At 37.6% G+C, this 23405-nt stretch overlaps 1 protein-coding gene across 1 annotated transcript; it reads left to right on the top strand.

Moving 5' to 3' along the window:
• The first annotated feature begins 1658 nt into the window (after positions 1–1658).
• Positions 1659–4807, top strand: LOC122289263. The gene is made up of 3 exons (XM_043096246.1): positions 1659–3212; positions 3380–3501; positions 3730–4807. Exons 1-3 carry the CDS (start codon positions 1659–1661, stop codon positions 4805–4807), a joined length of 2754 nt encoding a protein of 917 aa, XP_042952180.1.
• The last annotated feature ends 18598 nt before the right edge of the window (positions 4808–23405 follow it).

Genomic DNA, 23405 nt, shown 5'->3' with positions numbered 1-23405 from the left:
TTATCTGGTGGTGTTTGGATTTTACTTACCTACGGCACCATTTTTGGTTCCGTAGATTTTGGTACAGAGTTCGAGGAGGAGGAGGAGGCTGAGCCCGAGGATGCGGCTCCGCCGGAGCTTTGAGTGGAGTTTATGTTTTGTGTTTTGGCTTTGATATAATATTTGTGTTTTGTAATATTCTATTCTAGATATTTTGAATAGCTTTGTATTAAACAAGAAAAATTCTGGTACTTAGTATTGACTTTGCTTTTCGCTGCGTGTTTCTTGTGCACTTTCGTTGCTTATCCACACACTTGCCACATGTCGATAGGGTGATGACCCGTGATGTCATCATCCGGATGTCTCGATTTCCCCGTGTCCGTGCATGGGGATTTGGGAGCGTCACATCAGAGCTTGGCAGCACCTGGTGGGGAGAATATAGTCACACAAACAGAGGATGGCCGTGTAGTATTAACAATTAATAAGGATATGGAGAAGCAGATTGTTGAAGTGGACAAGGGTAGTTCTGAGATAGAAAGGGAGGAGATGGCGTACATAAATTAGAATGATCAACACGGGGTGTATGAAGAGAATTCACAGAATGTAGAACAGAGTGGGACCTGTACGGAGGTCTTGGCTATGTAGGAGATTTTAATATGGGATAGGCAGTCGATTAAGGGACAGCAGGATGTGGTGTATGAACGTTGGAAATGGAGAATACCAAAGCAGGGGATATGCGGGAGGATAAATATGGATCTGACCAGGAGATTGAGGAAACAATAGTTGCATTGGCAGCATCGAAAGGCTATGGTTCAGAATCCGATTTAAGGAACACAGGAACACCTTTGAAGCGAACTACAAGGCAGACTATGTGACAAAATCGTCGGGCAATTTCCAGGCCTAACAGATTGAATCTATGATTGATAAAATGCTGGTTTGGAACGTGCAGGGGTTGGGCACGTCAAAAAGAAGACTGAGGAAGCTGATAAGGAAATACAAGCCGTCGGTGTTAGTACTTTTTGAACCTTTTGCCATTGAGGAGGTGATGGTGTACTGGGCGAATGTTTTTGGATATCCATTATATTGCACCAATGAAGCTATGGGTGGGAAGATTTGGGTATTCTGGATTGAGGGATTGGCATTTGAAGTGCATGACATGTCAGATCAGATGATCTCCAGTTGCTTTAGCAAGGGAGTGGATAGCATCAATGTGGTTTTCATATATGCAAAATGTAATCCAGTGGAATGGCGACTGCTTTGGTAGGATATGGAGGCTATGCGTGATGATCGTATTCCGTTGGTGGTGGTAGGCGATTTTAATATTATCCGAGACGACCGAGAGCGCATTGGAGGTAACCCGAGATCTCTATTGTCTATGTCGGAATTTAATTCTTGTATACACAACTGTGGTCTTGTGGAGATGACAGGTTATGGAGGCAGAATGTCGTGGTGTAATGGGCATCGGGGTCCATCGAGGATTTGGGCACGTCTGGATAGAGGCCTTCTGAATGTGGCTTTCTCTCAAAGGTTTTCCAAATGGGTGCATGGAGTACTTAAAGAGGAAGACCTCAGATCATTGTCCTATGTTAATAAAGCTTGCGGTGGAATCCTAGAAATATGGCTCGGCTCCATTTCGGTTCCAAAGTATGTGGTGTACTCATGAGAAGTTTCTTCTATGTATGGAGGGGGTATGGAGAGAACCGGTATCTGGGACTGGTTTAGTATGCTTGGCGGCAAAATTGAAGAAGCTAAAGCTAGTGCTTAGGAAGTGGAATCAGGAGGTTTTTGGCCTAGTAAACCAGTCGATTAAGGAGTTAGAGGCAAAAGTGAAACTTTTGGAGATGCGATTGCAAGAGGGGCATGTAGCAGAATTAGAGCATGAGTATTTGCAGACAAAAGCCGAATTAGAGAGGTGGGAAAACAAGGAAGAGATCCGGCTATCTCAGCAGGCCAAAAAGAGATGGCTCACGGATGGTGACCGTAATTCCAAGTCTTATCATGCCGTGGTCAACAAACGTAGGAAGGCTTCTGCAGTTTCAAGAATGACTCTACCAAATGTTCTGGAGTCTCGGGAGGATATTCATAATGCAGCAGTGAGTCACTTTCAAAATTTCCTCACCGGGGAGGGGCCTATGGAAGTACTAGATTTAAGTAGTTTAATATCACCGGTGGTGTTTGAGGAGGAAAACCAAGAGATTATTAAAGAGCCTTCGGAAGACGAGGTTTGGGCGGCTTTGAAGTTTATTCCTAAGCTAAGTAGCCCCGGGCTAGATGGTTTTGGGTCTGAATTTTATTTGCAGTGCTGGCCTATTATTAAATGGGATGTCTTAGAAGCTGCACCGGATTTTTTTCGAGGTACGGGGTTGCCTAGATTTTATTCAACTTCTTACATAGTTCTTATTCCTAAAGTGCAGGACCCTTATAATTTTGATATGTTTCGACCGATTAGCTTGTGCAATGTGATATACAAAATGTTCTCGAAAATTCTTGTGAATCGGTTGGCGAGTGTGCTTCCTCGGATGATTTCTTGGGAGCAAGGTGCGTTTGTGCCGGGGCGGAGTATTTTTGAGAACATAACCCTTGCTCAAGAAATGGTACATGCTCTCCATCGTAAGACAAAGGGAGGAAATGTTATGCTGAAAATAGATATGGCGAAAGCTTATGATAGAGTGGATTGGATTTTTTTGAGTAAGGTCTTAAGAAGTTTTGGTTTTGCCGATCGAGCTTGTGGCTTGGTAGAAAAGTGCATAAATTCTCCTTGGTTCTCGATTATGATGAACGGCACGTATAAGGGTTTTTTCAAGCCTACAAGAGGGTTGCACCAAGGGGATCCCCTCTCGCCTTATTTATTTATTATTATGCAGGAAGTTCTTACTAGAATGCTGAAGGACAATTTTAATCAAGGAAGACTAGCGCCATTTTATATCCTGAGAGGTGCACCTTTGGTCTCGCATCTACTCTATGCGGATGATCTTCTTATTTTTGCAAATGGGGGGAACAAGTCAGTTAGAGTGATCATCCGAACTCTGGAACAATATGCTCAATGGTCTAGTCAAGCCATTAATAAAGAGAAATCAACTCTCTTTATGTCAAAGCAGATTCCATATGATCGAAGGTGTGGCCTATTGAATAATATAGGCTTCACGGAGGGGTCTTTTCCAACAATTTATCTGGGAGTTCCTTTGGTAACTGGACGTCTTAATGCTAGACACTTGGAGCCACTGGTGAACAAAGTACGTAATAAGCTAGCGGGTTGGAAAGCAAAAATTTTATCCCAAGCTGGTCGGCTAACGTTGATTAAGCATGTGATGTCGTGCATGGCAACTCATTTGTTGGCAGTTCTTAATGTTCCTCGATTGTTTTATCCAAGCTAAACTCGATTTTATCAACCTTTTTCTAGGGGACACATTACAAAAAGCCGAAGAGGAGATGGGTCTCCTGGTCGTCCATCTGCAAGCCAACAAATGAGGGGGGCTTAGGCATACGGGATTTCAATGAAATGCAGAGAGGAATGCGTATGAAGTTAGTCTGATGCCTTATAACGATGGATAACCTTTGAGCACGATTTTTTTGTGCGAAGTATGCGAGGGATGGGAATCTAGTTTTGGCAGCTTCAAAAGAAACAAGTTCTCGGTTATGGAAGGCAATGATGCAGGTTTTTCCAGAAGTTCATGAAAATACCAGAGTGCGGATCAAGGAGGGGAATGTGCCATTTTGACATGTTAAGTGGTTATTGAGTGGTCCCTTAAGTGTTCAAGTCCAAGATATAGTCAATCCATTGGTTAAAGTGAAGGATTTATGGATCGGCAATGAGTGGGATGGAAATGCTCTTAGAGAATTGGTTGGAGAAAATAGAGCATGGGAGATCATGCGATCGGTGATGGCTGGGAAGGAAGGGTCTGATGTATATATTTGGGAACTGAATAAACATGGTAATTTTACAACAGCATCAGCTTGGAATATTATAAGAGTAAGAAGAGACGAGCTCCCTTGGAAGGGGTGGTTTTGGCATAATATGCTCCCTAGACGTGTGGTGGTCTGTGTTTGGAAGGCCTGGTTTCGAAGCTTACCGGTTGACATGCGTATAACGGATATGGGCATAGCTCTTGTGTCCCGATGCGACTGCTATGCTAGTGGTAGTTTGGAAGCGCTTGATCATGTTTTAAGTTCAGGGAAGGTTGCAAGGGCAGTCTGGGAGAAAGCAGCAGTGATGCTAGGTGTTCGGTGCATGGGTTTCAGCAGCTGGCGTGCTCGGATTTCTGCATGGTTCTGCTGTGCAAAGAGGTGCTTTCAACGTGGGATTCTGGTAGGCTTACTTCCAAGCCTTATTACATGGCGTATGTGGCTTCGTAGGTGCAAAGCCCGTATGGAGGCTACGTATGAATCACCGGAGCCTGTGTGGATTTCGATAAAATTCTGGTTGTCCCAAGTTTCAGATAACATCACCAAGTGTAGCAGGTTATTAGAATCAATTAATGTGCCTATTAAGCAAGTTGTTAACCGAAATATTAGGGTGGTCAAATGGTTGAAACCAAAGCTGGGATGGGTAAAACTTAATGTGGATGGGAGTTGTAGGGGTAACCCGGGGACTTGTGGTGGAGGTGGAGTGATTAGAGATCATCAAGGCATAGTCAAAGCGGCTTTCTCAGAATTTTTTGGGTTTGGTACAAATAATGCTGCGGAAATGAGAGCTCTGTCACGAGGTCTTAGAATGTGCAAAGAGCATGGCTTTTATCAGGTGGAAGTTGAATGCGATTCGTCCTTGTTAGTGCATTGGGTAGTTACAAAGGCTTGTAATGTGTGGTACTTATGGGATTTTTGGGAGTAGTTAATGGAAGGCTTGGAAGATATGATAGTTACTATCTCTCATATTTTTTGGGAAGGTAATAAAGTTACGGACTTTTTGGCAAGGGAGGGAGAAGAGGGAATTAATAAAAGATATGATGAGAATGAGAGGTTGCCACGGGTTGCACAAGGTATGGTTCGTCTGGATAGAAATGGTTTCCCATCCTTTCGGTCTTAAGGCTCTATAGCGATAGGATGATTGTGGATTATGTTTATTTGTATTTGTTTTCTTTGTTGGGTATCTTGTCTTTTGGTATTGGTAGTCTTTTTGTTTATTTGTTCTTTTATGGTATTCCTCCGCCACAAGTGAGGGTTTTCTTTAATAAAATTGGGAAGGGGCCACTATTGGACATGTGACCCCGTCTCTTTCCAAAAAAAAAAAAAAAGTTCATGTCACGTCAAGCTAAGTCTCAGTTTCAAGTCAAGTTATGTCAGCTCATGCCATGTTCTGTCAAGTCAATGCCATGTTATGTCAAGTTATGTTATGTTTATTATTGATTTTGATGGTGCATTCATGCTTTATTGCTATGCATGCATCATTAACTTGTGTGGAAGTTTCCTATTAACTTACTGAGATTTGTAATCAAATCTCACCGTGGTAGTCCTAAGTAACATTTCCCTTGAATGGTAGGTGATGTGTCAAGATCAAAGAAAGGAGCAAACACCAATAGACTGGAGGAGGTTTACTAGAAACCGTAGACGTGATGCGGAGCTTACAGCTTCTATAGTTAGTTTTTTTGGCCAGTATTCTAGTCTCATTAGTTGAGTTACACGAGTTAATCGATGAACTGGCTCAATAGTATCTTTTGGTAATGTAAATATGGAGTCTAGTCTCCCATGTTTTGAGATTTCAGTCTTCTGTGACTCGTACTATAATCGTAGATGTTTATTTTGTTAAGTATGCATGGATTATGCTCTAATTATTTAGGATATTATAAGTTTGTGCATAGTATTGCTAAAAAAAAAAAAGTATCTGCTGCGAATATTACATAATGCTAGATGCATGTTAGGAATATTGCATCTTATTTCTCATGAACGGGAGTAGGTAACCTTGTGTTACATGTCCAGATGCTTCAGATGTCCATCCGATCCCAAATAGAAATCTGGGGGCGTCACATATATATATATCAGATGGATAAAATTTAGGGGGACTAATTAATATTATATATATATAAGGTTAGAGAATCATAGATATGCACCTTTTTCACTTCTTGATTTGATCCTAGTCCACAGAAACCAAAGTACTGCAATATCAGTCAATTATCTTGATCAAAGAAATGATTTGGTTCTATCAAACATAAACTAGCATATTCTTTTATTAGAGCAGGAACTTCCAATACCATGTTGCGCATAACCAAAACTAGACTTCCACATCAAAATCCTTCACAGTGAAAGTCATAGAGCGTGCAGCTCCAAGTTAGTGGAAACACTTTCAAAACATATAGCCTAACACCAAATATCTAATAATCAAAAAATGTTATATACGTAGGAGACACTTTTCTATGACATGTAAGGCACCAACCCATCTCCATACAAAAAATGCACAAAAAATTTATTGACTAAAAAAGCTATTGCCTATGCAGGTCCCTGAGTCTCTCTCTGAGACTCTCCTTGGGTCTACCTCTGTGATTCCATGTATGAATTTAACAATTTGTTATACTTGACTTTGCCAACACTTTCTCTACATTCCCCTGTAATTCTTCCAACTGATTCTTGTAATACTCAGCATCCTTCTCATGCCTCTCTACATGTTTTGTTAATGCTCCTCCCAAAAGATTGATGCAACAACATCATTAGTCTGTTTCTTAGGCTCCAACTCAGAGTACTTGGGAACCATTTCATTCTATTCAAGGGAGTAAAATCATGCATTCATATGTACACATGAATTTGTTCAAAGTCACTCACATGTTTCTCTTCCATTGCTGGAGTCACAAATTTACCCTTCTTCTTACTCAACCTCACCTTTTTAAAGAAATCAATAAGGTGCACATCACACTTAAAGTACAAATACAAGAAGGGATTAATACCATTTGTTAGTTAAAATCAGCAAATAATAAGTTACTTCCAACATGTACAAATCTGAATAAAATTCGTACCCTCATTTGCATTAGTCTTACGAAGGAGGTTCATCCAGTTGTGTGGTTTGTTTGTTGCTTCTCTCTATTACTTTTATTTTTCTCAGATATCATCTATAACTCACAGACTTGTATTAACACAACTAGATCATAAACATATAAAAAATAGCACAATCAACATTGATTAGACTTACTGTAAATTCCGTGCTTGACCATCGAGCTCGTAACTTTATCCAAGTAGCTAGTGTCACCAACTCCGGCACATTTGCAAGAGCTCCTTTGTTCATCTTGTAACTCTTGTATATTTTGTGAAGATCATACCGAATATGATTGAACCTCTTCATAGGTGTCTTCGTTACTGTATCGTGGTGATTCTTCTTCGTCCAGTCAAGGACAAAGTTGGCCTAGAGACAAACATCAAACACATTAATTATCTAGTAACACAAATAATAACTAAAAATACACTGGAACATGTGCTAGTATGAGTTTGTGTTATATTTCCCGAACATGATCAATCAACTCTTCCTTCTCATTATTTGGTTAGCCAGTCACATTTGAATAAGTGCACACGGTGTGATCCCATGTAGCGAACTTCCAAGATGTCTGTTAGAACAACATATAAGTCAACACTTTCAGCATCGAGTTCACTATTAACTAGGACACCTGAGTTTTGGGTCCTACGATGTGCTTCACATTGCCTCTTGTGAAATTGTATGCCATTCATGATGCAACTAGAATAGGATGCAACCCAAGGGTCAGGACCACATGCAAGTGCATATAGATCATTTGAAACATCATTGGGATTGTCAACACGTAGATTTTGAATCTATCACAGTCACAATAACCAAAACACTTATTTGTTGTAAAGCTGTATAACCACAAGGTGGGAATGAGGTATGTAATAGTAAACTAAAATACATACATGTGACTTGAACCAATTTGGAAATTTGTCGCGTGTCAACATTATTAGGGTACTCTTCATTAACTTGCATGTAGTGCTCATTGGACAAAAGACCATCATCGGTGATTAAATATGATATATACAAGTTATTTAAGTAATTCAACACGTAGATTTTGAATTTGTCACAGTCACATTAACCAAAACACTTATTTGTTGTAAAGCTGTATAACCACAAGGTGGGAATGAGGTATGTAATAGTAAACTAAAATACATACGTGTGAGTTGAACCAATTTGGAAAATTTGTTGCATGTCAACATTATCAGGGTACTCTTCATTAACTTGCATGTAGTGCTCATTGGACAAAAGACCATCATCGGTGATTAAATATGATATATACAAGTTATTTAAGTAATTCAACAAAGGAAAATGGTAATGCCAATGTTTAGTTGAAGGTACTTACTTCAGGTATTGTCCGATCTCTCGCAAATATTAAGCATGTACCATTTTACTTTTAGGAACAGGTCATCATCTATTCAATGACGTGATGTGGAAACCATGGGCCGCACTTTCTATCTAAAAATACTCAGTCCTTCTCCTACACCATCTTCTCCTCCATCAAAGTTCCGTTCTTGAGGATTGAATCTAGACTCGACACCATGGAGGTACATGGAACAAAAATGCAAGCATTCTACATGGATAAAGGCCTCCACAATTGAACCTTCCGAATGGGCCTTATTCTTAACATATCTCTTAAGGTGGACCATTACATCAAAGAATGTAGATGGAAATACCATCTCCAGCTTGCACAAAATGACGACTATATCAGACTTAAGCCATTCTAAGACATCAACCTTAACAGTTCTTGCACATAGTTCTTTGAAATATGTGCTCAGCTCAGTCAATGCCAATCGTATATCTTATCGTAACTATCCACCAATTGCAATGGGTAGTAATATTTGCATAAAAATATGACAATCATGACTTTTCATGCCAGAGATTTTGCAATCAACAACAGTCACACATCTCGCAATATTAGAAGTGAAGCCATTTGGAAATTTGACATCATTTAACCATTTACAAAAGCCTACCCTCTAAACTCCATACAAGGTGTAACATGCATGTAGCATACTCACGCGTTGTCCATCCCGAATCAAGTGTAACTCCATTCTTATATTGAGATTGGAAAAGTCACGATGTGCATTGACATGATCTTTAGTTTTCCTTGTATTCATCAAAGTTCCTAAGATATTGTCACATACATTCTTCTCAATGTGCATTACATCAAGGTTATGTCGCAATTGGAAAAAGATACTTCTTCTGGTCCATTTTAACTCATCAATGGTACGCTTTCTCTTCTTTGTAGATTTTCCAAAATCAGTGTCTAGAATATTCTGCAGTTGATTGAGTATATCTTCTCCTGACAACTACTGAGGTGGGCCACAATGCTCTACGCTGCCATTAAAAATACTCTTTTTCTTTCTCCTAATGTAGCCTGGTTGCAAGAATCGGTGATAACCCATGTAACAATGCTTTCAGCAGTATTTTGATCACAATGAATCTGTTTCTTGCTTGCACAATGGACATGCGATCTTCCCCTTAGTGCTCCATCCAGAGAGATTTCTATAAGCAGAGAAGTCATTAATTGTCCACAATAAAGCTGCATGCAATCAAAAAGTCTCTATGGCCTTGGCATCGTATGTATTGACGCAATTTTCCCATAGATCTAACAGTTCATCTAATAGAGGCTGCACTAGAAATAAACATCGATATCATTTCCTGGAGATCTTGGTCTAGGAATCAACAATGAGGTGATGAAAAATGGATCTTTTATGCATAAGCAAGGGGGCAAGTTATAAGGAACCAAAATCACTGGCCATATGCTATAATGCTTTGCCAAATTATTGAAGGGGTTGAAGCCATCACTAGCTAAACCAAGTTGTACATTTCAAGGATCTTCCGCAAACCAAGTACATTCTTGATCAAATGCCTTCCAGACCTCAGAGTCAGCAGGGCCTTAGAATACCTTCCTCATTGACACGCTGATCCCTATGCCACCTCATATTAGCTTATGTTTTCCATGACATAAAAAATCTCTACAGCCTTGGGTTTAAAGTAAAATGTCATAGAACCTTTTGAGGAATTTTTCGTTGCTATCATTACTGAATATCCATCTTGATGACTTACATTTAGCGCACTCTTGTTTCTCTACATTTTCCCTCCAATAAAGTATGCAATTATTCAAAAAATCATGTATTTTCATGTAAGAAAATCCCAGGCCTCACCCTAAGTTCTGTGCCTCTTGATAAGACTTCGGCAAAAGAGCATTAGGAAAAGCTGACTATAGTATTTGAAGAAGCATGTCGAATGACTTTACACTCCAGCCACCAAGTGTTTTAGTGTGTAGCAACTTAACTGAAAATGCAAGTTTAGAATACTTGGAACAACCTTGATAAAGAGTACGCTGTGAATCAACCAACAACTGGTCAAAATTCATGGTTGATTCACTTTCGACTGAGGTCGAACCCCCAGCATGGAATGACTCAGGTGAAGGAACATTAGGGAAATTTCCAGCCCGAATGTCTTGTATCATAACATCAATGTTATCAATGTAGGGATCATCTTGTTCAGGATCTTGAAGATCATCATCATCAATAAAAGGTAAATCTTCCTCCTCGCCATGAAATATCCATGTCGTGTAAGTTGGTTCAATACCTTTAATGAATAAATGTCTCTCTACCTGACTTATAGGTAGGAAATAATTATTTGAACATAAGGTACATGGGCATCGGATTTCATCACTTGTAGAATGAGATCGAGCCAAAGTAATGAAATCTTTAACGCTTGTCACATATTCACTGGATTGAAATATATCAATGAATTTCATCCAACTCTTGTCCATCTATGAAAAATACATGAAGTTTAAAAATTGGTAAATTGGGAAAAAGATCCTTAAAGAATCATTCCATTCCACCCATATATGGTGCTATAAAACCAATAGCCATTTGTGTTCCTCCTGAAGAGATTTTGAAGAAGAATACTTAGAAGCTTGTTTCTATTGTTTATATTGTTTCAATAATCCGTTTTTATTTTCTTTACCTATAAACTTTAACAACTCAAATTTTTATTGTTCGTGGTAGTTCTACCTAAATAAAATTCTAGCTCCCTGTCCCTTTCTAAATTCCAACTCAAACTTTCTAGATTATTCATCCCAACTCGAGAACCTTCTTTCCATTTCCCAAGTGCAACTCAACAACCTTGCCTTTACCTTTGGCCATATGGCATTAAGTGTAACACTAGGCACATTTAAGATTTGCCTCAAATTTTCACACCCTAATTTTTCTCCGTTATCCAAACTTAGAGAGATGATATTTGGCATATTATATATATATATATAGTCTAGCTACTTGGTAAAACAGACCCACTTTCTATATTAATCGTAAACCCCACTATCGCCACATGTTCATACATGATTTATACTCTTGGCATTATATAGTTTGTGACTTTGGAAGTTTCAAACCCACCCCCCCCCCCCCCCCCCCCCCCCCCCCGCCGGGGGGAAACAAATCCTTCAAAACCCCAATTTGCCTCTGAAACATACTTCCAGAAATAAACCCCCCCACCCCTCCCCCTCCCCCCTCTCACCCTCCCATGATCCCCAATATTGTGATTAATTATTAATCATCCCAAACACATTTTAATTTGGCATGACTCATAATTATGATCCCCCTCACCCTTCTTACCAAAAGCTATTCTCTCATTTCTCCTCCACATATTTAATTTCTGGCCATGAGTGAAACAATGTTTGGCCCGATAACAGAAAAGGGAACGAAACCCCGACAACATCACACTTCAAATCTAAATGGCCTAATTTGGGGTACAAGTTAGGGCATACATACCTAAGCTGAGAAGATAAATAAGTGAGGGGCCTTAATTTGGAAAATAATAGCAAAAGCCAAAAATAGACAGTTTTGGGAGAAAAAAACCAATGAACGTGCTTTGAAAATTTCAGGAGGCTATACGATTTTAGGGTCTGTGCATTGTATATATTAGACAAAAATGCATTACAATCTGGAGGCTATACGATTTCAGAAACTAGAAGCGCGTTGAAGGCATTTTTTGCCATTTTGAAAGTAACAAACCAACAAAGTGCTAAGTACCAAGAGAGAAACATCGATTGAGACAAGCTCGGAGAGTAAGAGAAACATGAGAGAGACTCACTTGTGTCGGGAGGGCACATCAGCTGAACTGATGGTGTATGCGACAAGCACACAATAGATAGACGACGGAGAGAAGTGAGTCTTACTATCGGCAAAGGATTAGGGAAAAAACGTGCCGGTATGTCAATTTGGAGTTTTCCCTCCATTTAATTCATTAAAAGAATTTTTGTGGTGGTATATAGGTCACCGTAATAGATCAGTGTAAGTAATAATCATACGATAATCATACGGCAATACATTATCTCCACAATAAATACGATACCACGTCGATTTTAGTTATGTGTCGCAATTTAGCATTCCCCTACCACAATAAATTACTTATATTGCGGCGATGCTTGTTGCCACAACATAAAACACAGCAAAAAATATTTGTTTTGGCAGTTTTTGACAATTAACAAAAGCTTATCAGACAAATAATGAAAAGGGTCTATTTCCGGAAAAATCTTACTCGCCTGAAATGTTAAGAGCCGCAAATACTGACTTTTCTTGTAGTGATTTGCCGTGCCTACTTGAAACATTTCCATGCCCATTGCCAAGTGAATCGTGAAGAATTCTTCGAATACCATCGCTACCATGACTTACAATCTGATCCACTCCTGTGACAAGGCAAGATTAATTAATTAATCGACTGAAGGAATCAACTTGATACTATTATTGATTCTTTAAGGTTAACTATATGCTAATATTACATACCGTGTTGAAGAAATCTGGTACTAATTTCTCGAGGAGTAGCAATATTCACGGTGTAGTTGGGTATTTCACGGGGAACAACATTCCTTGCAACGAAAAGAAATGCAATCAAATAAAATGCGAAGGTGGTAGAAGAAACCTTACAATTATAAGCCATTTTGGGAATATTAGGGGAATGCGTTGAGGTATGCAATTAGGAGGACTCAAGCTTGGAATTGGTCTTAATTGCTTGATGTATAAAGACTCAAGCTTTGAATTTGTCTTGGAAGCCCAGGACTTTGAGCTACAAACGGGCTGGTTTTATACAGGAAACACTAAGAATACGAAACCAATTGTCAAATGAAAACATTTGCCTCTTTTACTCTACACCTTAAGTCAATGACCGATGTAATATTTATAGACTAGACAGAGAAACTTCGTGATGTACATAAATCCAAGAGAAGCTTAACTTGACTTAGTTATTTTCTTTCCTTTTTTAATTAATCTTGCTCATCAAACAATAAATTAAGAAGCCAGAATAAGTTGAGGATATATGGTGCTTAATTAAAAACCATTTTGAACAAGACAACACGCATGGATATAACCTTACTAATGGAACTTAATTGAATGGTTATATGTTGCTTAAGAATCTCTACTCTATTGATGGGAAAAATGTAGATTTAATTGTTTATATCCTTAATATTATCAACGTTTTGCGTGTGCAAGTTTGTAACAAGTAAACTTACACTTGCTATTGGAAGATGATAACAAAGTGAAGAGAGGAATGGACGTTAATATTTGTCATTGACAATCTTCTACAACTTCAATCTCTTTGAAGATGATTAGTAGGTGAAGAGAGGAATGGACTTGAATATACAGTAGTTGCTGCATATCACTTCTTCTACACCTTCACTCATTACAACACCTGTTACCTCATTTATGACATTGTAATTTTGAACGTTTGTCATTTTTTGGTATCATTTTTCGCTACGAATATGATACACGTTGGAGTATTTGTCATCTTTCTAAGCAGCATGTTGCCTTTTCTCCTAGCCATCATTGATTTTCAAACCTGAATTTTCTCTGAAACATTGAGACATTTTTGTAAAGACCAAGCCCAATAATTCTAAGGTCAGAATATTGATAATTTTTATTTGGTCTAAATTATATTTAATGGGCCATATTAGATAAGTCTACAAGCGATAATGTGATATCCCATATGATAAGGATAAATGTAGGTGATGAATGGGATTCCACATTGCTTGGAAAGGAGAAGTTCTTGTTCTTTATAAGGTTCTAATGGGGCTCAAATTGTATTATTAACTAGTCTTTTTAGAGTATAGGCCATGTGGTTTGGTCTTCCATTGGGGCATTACAAATGGTAGCAAAACCTATCTGAACAAAAAATGTGGGACTTGAGCAATGTCACCAACAACAGACTAGCTCGATGAGGACATCAAGAATTCAAGGGAGGAGATTGTGATATCCTGTATGATAATGATAAAGGTAGGTGGTGAATGAGAGATCTCACATTGCTTGGGAATGAGAAGTTCTTACTCTTTATCAGGTTCCAATGGGGCTCCAATTGTATCATTAACTAGTCCTTTTGGAGTATAGGCCATATGGTTTGGGTCTTCCATTTGGGCATTATAGATAAATTATTGAGGTTGATTAGAAGTTTTATTAAGCTTGATAACTAGGTTAAATCCCATTTATTATTTATTGAATGAGTTAGACTCATTTTAGAATTTAAAGATTGGCCATTAGAGATTTTTTTCAATTTAAAATCATCTTTGATTGAAGTTCCCTATGTAGTCTCAGTAACTTCCAATCCTACATTAAATAAACTACTAAGTCATTTTTTAAAAGTCAAATTGCCTTCTCCATTGCGCATGTTATTTGGGGAAAAAAAAAAAAGAAACCCTCTGTTAGTGCAGTAGCCAAACCCAAGATATCAATCCAGTACAGTGTGTGTCCTACGTTCACCACACAAATAGCCGAGTACCTCATTCATCTCCCAACATCCCTCACTTTTTCTCTTTTCTCCTAGTTCATGTGATCGATTTCATATCGAAAATATTGGATTAACACAGAAAACACTACAGACACAAAGGGATCCCACACACTGACGCGTCTTCCCCTATTTCTTTTCCTCTTCCTTTCTCTCCCCCTCAATTTCTTTTTCTGCCCCTCCCCTAGTGCCCTCTCTCCCGCACCAGCCATGAAGAGCATGAGTGGCTTCGATGGTAGCTAGAAGAGCATGGGTTGGTCATCAAAGAAAGGGGAGCTCGATGGTGGTGGTTCGGTGGTGTGGGGACGGTGTACGGTGGCGCTATGGTGGGGACTTCGTGGAGACCCATTCGGGAGAGGGTCTTGCAGGGAGAAGGGGGCTACTACTAGGGGGCTTTCGATGATGGCTGGAAGAGCATGGAGTGGTTGCCAGAGAAAGGGGAGCTCGGTGGTGGTGGTCTGGTGGCTTGGGGACAGCGTACATCAGACCTATAGTGGAGAATCCGTGGAGACCCATTCAGGAGAGGGTCTTGTGGGGAGAAGGGGGCTACCACAGAGGGTCTTTGAAAGTGACTTGGGTCCAGGGGGTGGTCGCCGGTGTGAGGTGGGGTTGACACTGTTGATGGCGCTGCAAGTGTAAGTGCGCTTTGGCTAGGCTGCCTGAGGCAGGAGATTGGATGAGTTGAGGGGACATGTGGCACACTAATAATGTGCTACATCAGTGTGTGAGATCCCTTTGTGTTTCTAGCAACTCTCATTGTGACGCTCTCATATTTCGCTTGGGAATGAATAGACATCTGAAGCTTCAGGACATGCAACACAAGGTTACCCACCCTTGTTTATGACATATAAGATGCAATATTTCTAACATGATCTAGCATTATGCAATATTCCCAGCAGACAATTTCTTTTTGAGCAATACTATGCACCAAAATTATAATATCCCAAATAGTTAAATCGTAATCCAAGCATACTTAACAAAAATAAACATCCACGATTTCAATACGTGTCTCAGAAGACTGTAATCTCAAAAACAAGGGAGGCTAGACTCCATATTTGCATTACCAAAATACACTATTGACCTACTTCGTCGAGTAACTCAACTAACGAGGTCAGAATACTATCCAAAAAATTAACTATGGAAGCTACAAACTCCGCGTCATGTCTGCAGTGTCTAGTGAACCTCCTTCAGTCTACCAACGTCCACTCCCTGCTCTGATCCTGACACATCGCCTACCATTTGGGGGAATGGTAGTTGGGACTATTACGGTGAGATTTGATTACAAATCTTAGTAAGTTAACAGGAAACTCACACACAGGTTAATGATCCACGCATGCAGTAAAAGCATGAATGCATAATTAAAGTCGTAAGTAAGTATAGCATAACTTGACATATAGCATGGCATAACTGACATAAACTAAACTAAAATGTGAACTGAACTTGACTTGACATGACATGAACCTGAACTTAAAATATAACATGGGCTAGCAATATAACATGAACGTGGACTTCAAATATAACATGGAATTGAATCATAGCATGAACATGAACATATATAACATAAACATGAACTTGAATTTAACATACACCTGAGCATAACATGACATAAATGTGAGCTTGAGACATAATGTGAACATGATATAACATAACATGAACGTGAACTTGAACATAATATGTACGTGAACATAACATGACATGAACGTAAACTTGAAACATAACGTGAACTTGAACATAACATAACATGAACATGAGTTTGAACTTAACATAAATGTGAACATAACATGATATGAACATGAACTTGAAACTTAACGTAAACATGAACATAACATAACATAACGGCAGATTATACTCCTTCACCGTAGTACTCGGCAGCGCATAGCCTTGACCGCAGTACCAGGTAGTGCATATCATCCTTCTGTAGTACGACAAATTATACTTCTTCACCATAGTACTTGGCAGCGCATAGCCTTGACCACAGTATTAAGCAGCGTGTATTATCCTTGACCCTAATATAACTTAACATAATGGTAGATTATACTCTTTCACCGTAGTACTCGGCAGCGCATAGCCTTGACCGTAGTATCAGGTAGCTTGTATTATCCTTAACCATAACATAACTTAACTAATTTAACCATCTGTAGTACGGCAGATTATACTTCTTCACCTTAGTACTTGGTAGCGCATAGCCTTAACCGCAATACCAGGCAGCGCGTATCATTCTTGACCGTAGTACAAATTAACTGATAACTGAAACTTAACTGTTCTCAAAATGCACAACTATATTTGAAATGAAATGTGACTAGAATACAAAAGAACATAAGTCCTAATGTCACATAACATGACTTGAACGTAACTTGAGAGACATGACTTACTTGAGATAGAGATATTTTGTAGTATGACATAATATGTAACAGACAATATTTCATAATATGGCATAATATGTAACAGTAAATATTACGTGACATGGCATACACGTAATAGATGGCATAACATAATATGACATACTTGTAGATTATAGCAATACGTGACATAATAGATTATGTAACAGATAAGCATTCATGACAGAATAAATCATGCGCAACAGATAAACATGTAATGACGTGGCATGGTATGACATATATGATAACATATATACATAAATTGTAGTTCTTTTACCCATCATACATACATAGTAAACTGATAGTAAGTTAGAAGCTAACTTACCTCGTTTATCGCTTTTTATGAAAGTAAAGTGCGAAACATGAGAAATTGTAAGAGGGTATTCTAAAAGTTAGAAATTTAATCACTAACAATTGGAAGCAAGAAAACAAGCTAACTTAGAGTAAAATGACCATTTTACCCCTCACTTAAGGATTTCACATCCTAATTCCAAAAATTTTCAAAATTTCCATTCCTCATGTAAATTTTGTCCTAACCTCAAATATCAAGTCAGAAAAATTTAAAACAAATCACAACTATGGAAAACACACAATGGCCAAAACATCCATAGGCCATTTCTCTTGATTTTTGTTGCAATTCCTTCCAACTTCAAAACTCATGCTTAACCCAAAATTTTGCAACAAGGATCTTCCTATCCTAAGTTTAAAACCATACTTAAAACATCCATTTAGAGAAAGCTAATAATCAACACCAAACTTTTTGTAAAAAGATCCAAACACTTCAGTCACAAGTTTTGACCCTAAATCAAAGCATCTCCAAGAATTCCAAAAAAAATCAAATCTTACTTCTAACATATTCATAACATCATCCTAAGATCAATTATACTTTAAATCATCAAAATAAAGTCACCAAAGTCACAGAATAACACTTGGAGTTTTTGGTTTTACACTTGGTCCAAAAACAGAAACTTTTTCCTCAACTAGCTTTGATAAATCTATTGATCAATGGCTCAAGAAGGTGAGATCTTTGAAATAAAGCATCACATGGTTTTATAATGTGTCCTAAAGAATATCCAACCATCAAACTTAAAATCACATGGCTAAAACTCAATAAAACATGGATCTAACCCAAAAACATCAAATCTTGGGCCTAACTGAAATTCTCTTGCATAGAAAAATCATATCTTTGAAACTAATGCCAAATATCTTCGAAATAACATCCTAACATGAAAATAAGAGACTTAGGATTATCATGTAAAAATATCAATGCCATTAGAGTAAGATCAAACCACGAATATTCAAACTTTCTCCAAATAAAAACTGTTTTTCCACTTCCAGTTTTCAAGTTTCGAGATCTAAGAAAATCTATCATCAAAAGCTTTATTCATGCAACAAAACTTCAATGAACACTCTTAAAAACATGCTAACAACACTTCATAAAAGTTTCAGACCAAGATATATCCATTAGCTTGGTCAAAAATTCCAAAACATAACATACTCTCCAGTTTCATGCCAAGAATGACCTTTCCATGGTTAAAAATACTTTAAACCAACAAAATGACCATGGAATGATACGAATAATATATCTATGAAAACTAGACTCAAAGAAGAACAGTATTATGAGGAATCATCGTATGAAAAAGACCCAGAAATCTGTCCGAGAGAGCTCTTTCGGGTTTCTCTCTAAGAATGGGGTGAAGAAGTGATGAAAGGGAAGGAAGTGTCACAACCCTACCCTATCAAGAGCGAGACCGTGATCCCGTGCCTGTTCTTTTTCCTATTATAACTATAAATTTATTTATAAATAAATGCCCATATTATTATTAGTATTTTTTTTTAAAGATAATACGAGACGGGCTCAAACGCATCACTCATAAATTCTAATTTCTAACTAAAAGAAACACCTTATAGACATCCTTTACATTCCTTTACAAAGGACTCTTAGAGTCCGTCATCCATTCATTTAACGTAACTACTTTAAGCAAAAAGGGACTCAGTCCTGATAGTCCCTACAAAAGAACTCTAACTTAAAGCAGGAGGTTTCCATCACCCCACCATAAAGTATACCTTATACCCGAAGGTATCTTGTCTAGAAGTTAACTCAATAAAACATCCCCGTGTGGGGTCCAGTATCAAAACGTAAGAAACATAGATCGTCATCAGAAAGAAACCAAAATACCCAGGGACTACTAAATGTCGGCCCCTCCCTCCTCGACAATACTCAGCTCCTCAATAGATTGGTCTGTACCTGAACGTTTAAAAGATAAACACAAAGTGAGTCTAATACTCAGTAAGCAATACACCATGCCGTTAACTTAATAAGCATATAGTATTTTCTTTTGAAAACATGTATCCATAAACCAATACTAATTCTAACAATACTTCCATGCATACGCTTTCTTTATAACTTCATGCATACGCTTACTTCTTACTACCATGCTTATACTTACTTCATACTTTCATGCATAATCTTTATTTCTTATTTTCATACATACTTATATATCATATCTTCATGCATACACTTAATTAAATCTTTCACTTTCTTTTGGCCAGCACACTATTACGCCCCATGTGCTGGGGTTAGTGGTCCTATTGGACCTGGATTCCACCCGTGGCCACAGGTTAGGAACCCCTTTCTGTCAAGGAGCAGCACTGAGTGCACTACCAGTACCACTTATCCGGCATTGCAATCTACCAATTTCCTTGGTACCATTTCCCTTCATATGGTCATTACATATTTTCATACATTAATTTATTCCTTTTCTTTCTTTGAAATCAAACAATTTCAGTATCTTCCTTAGTCCGATGCATATGCATTTATTTTGGAAAATAGCATTTCATGTCATGCTTACATATAAATAGAACCTTAGTTATTTCAAGAAGCATGTATGAAAATTCCATGACTTAGAACGTACATGCATGCATTACCATATACACAAACAACTAGTTATAATCGATAGGATACTTAACAGGGGCTACCAAGAAAGGCTTGTACATAATATAAATTCATTTATTCTTTAATTAGAGGAACGTTTGGAAAGAGATAGAGATATATTCTTCCACAGGAGAACTTGGCTTGGGCGCATGGTCATAGCTACTTACCTCGATCCACTGCAATCCCTTTAACTTAAGAAAATCCTAATCCAATAAATAACAAGTGTGTTAATACTCATCCAACATCCTTTAGACCTCCTTTTAACGATAACTAAAATATTATAAATCTAACGTCATTTTCTACCATTAACGTTACTTTAAATAATTACCCTCTCGACAAATCCTTACAAGAGTAACTTAAGATGATAATTAACTTAGTTAACACAACATCAAAACAGCTCCATATATGCATTTAATCACTTAAACAGAACATAATTATATATATATACAAAACAGAACATTAAAACAGCCTCTCATATATATTTACACTTAAAACAGAACATAAACATGCATATATACAAAACAGAACATTAAAACAGCCTCTCATATATATTTACACTTAAAACAGAATATAAATATGCATATATACAAAACAGAACATTAAAACACCCTCTCATATATATTTATACTTAAAACAGAACATAAACATGGATATATACAAAACAGAACATTAAAATAGCCTCTCATATATATTTACACTTAAAACAGAACATAAACATGTATATATGCAAAACAGAACATTGAAACAACCTTTCAAATCTATTTACATGGAAAACAACCTCTCAAACAGCCTTATATATTTATATACCTGAAGCATCACCTCAAAACAGCTTTGTATACACTTGGTTAGCAAAACAGAACACATGCACATATATACATACCAAACCACAACATAAAGAGATGAAAATAAAACAAAAATTAACACAATACAACACATCGTTCGGTTGACCCTAACAACACCTCAAAACCATGTACATATATATATAAGATGGTTGATGTATTTCAAAAATCCATATATCACTTACACTAAGAAATGAGTTAGGAACCCTTACCTCAAATTTCTTCACTTCTTGAAAAATGAAAACACTTGGAAATTCCAACTAGAAGAAACCTTAAAGTGGTAAGGAAATAGATATAGTGCACGGTTTGGAAAGATTTAACTTTCTTTATTTCTTTTGGGAGCTCACACAGTTTAGGTGATGGAAAGAAGTCTTGGTTCTTCTCTTGAGCTAGAAAGTGAAGGAAGAAGGAGAGGAAATGATGTTGTACGATGGCTTGAAGAAGTGAGAAGACTTACAAGTCTTTTGGCCCTTTAACCGATGGAAGCTCCTTAGGAAATGAAAAGTGGTCAAAGCTTATCTTCATGAGGTGCATGTTGGACGTCCTAGATTAAGCCTAAGAAGATAAATCTTACACCTACCTCAATCCAAGGGTGTAAGTTCAAACGGGGCCAATTCATAATTAATTCAAAGTGAAGGACTTAAAAGAAAGTATATTAAGGATATAATAATATGCTCTCATCTCATTTTAATAATTCACATAAAATAAAAACACACATATCTTAAAATAAAATAAATTTAATTAATAAATTAATAAAATCTTTACATGAAAATATTTAACTTAAGGATTAAAATAAAATGACATAAAGACTCGCGTAGTAAGACTAGGGTATTGCAGGAAGTGTGTCTTGCACGACTTAAGGCTTCTGTAGGGAAAAGATATGGACCTGAATTACCTTGATTGAAGGTGGCTATTCGACATAAAGTGGAGAATAGTGAGGGGCAAAGGACAGCCTGCAGAAGCTATGAGGTATGGGGGTTGATGGGGTGGGTTTCTCAATCTCATCAAGGCACTATTGGGTGCAGCCAAGGGTAGTAAATGGTCTGCCATGTGGGGGAGGAACCTTCTTCAAGAAGCCTTGCCAAGGTGGCCAAATTCGTGGGCCTTGGTGGGCCTCAACTAAGTGGGCTTCAATTTGGGGTTTAAAGAGGGTTTGGTTAGGGTTTGAGATGCTATCAAGCTCAAATCATATTTTTCTTGGCCCAAACAAATTTTCAAGGTTTAAAAGGTTGAATAATGATGTCATAACAAGAATTTGAGAAATTAATAGTGTGTGGAAGTGATTTAATCAAGTGATTAAACACAATGCTAGAAATTGGATCAAAAAGGGTTTGAAGGCCAACTTTAGGGTTTGGGGAAATCATTTAGGGTTTTAGTTTCAACCAAGCGTTTGGGATTTCAATTGGATTCCAACCATTTAGGGTTTCACTAGGGCTGAAACCCTCTTTGATTTGGCTCAAATTGGTAGATCAGATGAAAAAAAGTTTTGCTTAGGTGGCATGATCTCACCTTGATTTCCTTCACAAATCCTTCTAATGGTTCCTCTTTGTGCCAAGTGTCTAATACTATTCATTATGTGTGGCTAAGATCTTCCCAAGTAGCCAAATAAAACTTCTCTAACCTAATTTGGACATTCAACACTGTGATTTTGAAAACACTGCACTTAGTATGCTTATCGAGGTTACTATTCACTCCAAAGAAATGCATAATAAACTTAGTACTAAAAAAATCCTAAATATTCATATTAACCGACAGTGAAAATCATTCACCAAAATTCAACCCTGAAGTGACCCTAAAAATTAAATTCACAGTTTCAAACAGACGTTTCGTCCAAAAGGATGAGAATGGGTTATTGTGCTATAAAATCATAAATATTCAACTGAGTCTAGTGGCGTAGACTATAACATATTCTGACACTTCTAATTGCCTTAAACAATTAAAATCGCATTTCTAGCACCATAGTGAGTGATAACATTGAGTATGTTGACAGACTAAAACCTTTACGATTAGTCGATTCATGAAAACTTATGGAGTTTTCACGAGATTCCTAAAGTCTATAGAAATTCCACCATTGAATTTCTAGCGGGCTGTTACACTCATTAACATTGTGAGGTAAGTAGCTTAATCATAAATTAGGATTAACATACGTTAGCTAGTTATATATATTATTATTATTATTAAAGCCAGTTTTTTCAAAGCCAGTGTTTATGTACCACGCATGTCATGATATTTACAAGCACGTAATTCATCATGTTTCATTCCATATATTATAATTATGTATATATTATACATTTCATGCATCTCATGCTGTGTAAAACACATAAGCTTTCATAAGATTAAGTGTCAAATAAACTTAAAATAGTTAATTAGTGTATATGTGACGCCCCCAAATCCCCATGCACGGACACGGGGAAAATCGAGACGTCTGGACGATGACATCCCGGGTCATCATCCTATCGACGAGTGTCAAGTGTGTGTATAAGCGACGAATGTGCATGAGAAATACGCAGCGAAAAGCAAGTCAAAGCTAAGTACCAGAAATTTTCTTATTTAAT

The sequence above is a fragment of the Carya illinoinensis genome, chromosome 12 (assembly GCF_018687715.1).
Source record: "Carya illinoinensis cultivar Pawnee chromosome 12, C.illinoinensisPawnee_v1, whole genome shotgun sequence".
Lineage (NCBI taxonomy): Eukaryota > Viridiplantae > Streptophyta > Magnoliopsida > Fagales > Juglandaceae > Carya > Carya illinoinensis.
Note: the sequence above shows the minus strand (reverse complement) of the source record. Positions and strands in the feature narration are given on the sequence as shown.

Bases quoted from the DNA above. Each gene is read 5' to 3' on its own strand.
- LOC122289263 (XM_043096246.1), top strand. From the start codon at position 1,659: ATGGAGGGGGTATGGAGAGAACCGGTATCTGGGACTGGTTTAGTATGC. The intron at 3,213-3,379 runs GTACGTAATAAG...ACCTTTTTCTAG, and splicing joins TGGAGCCACTGGTGAACAAA to GGGACACATTACAAAAAGCC. The intron at 3,502-3,729 runs GTTAGTCTGATG...TGGTCCCTTAAG, and splicing joins CAGAGAGGAATGCGTATGAA to TGTTCAAGTCCAAGATATAG.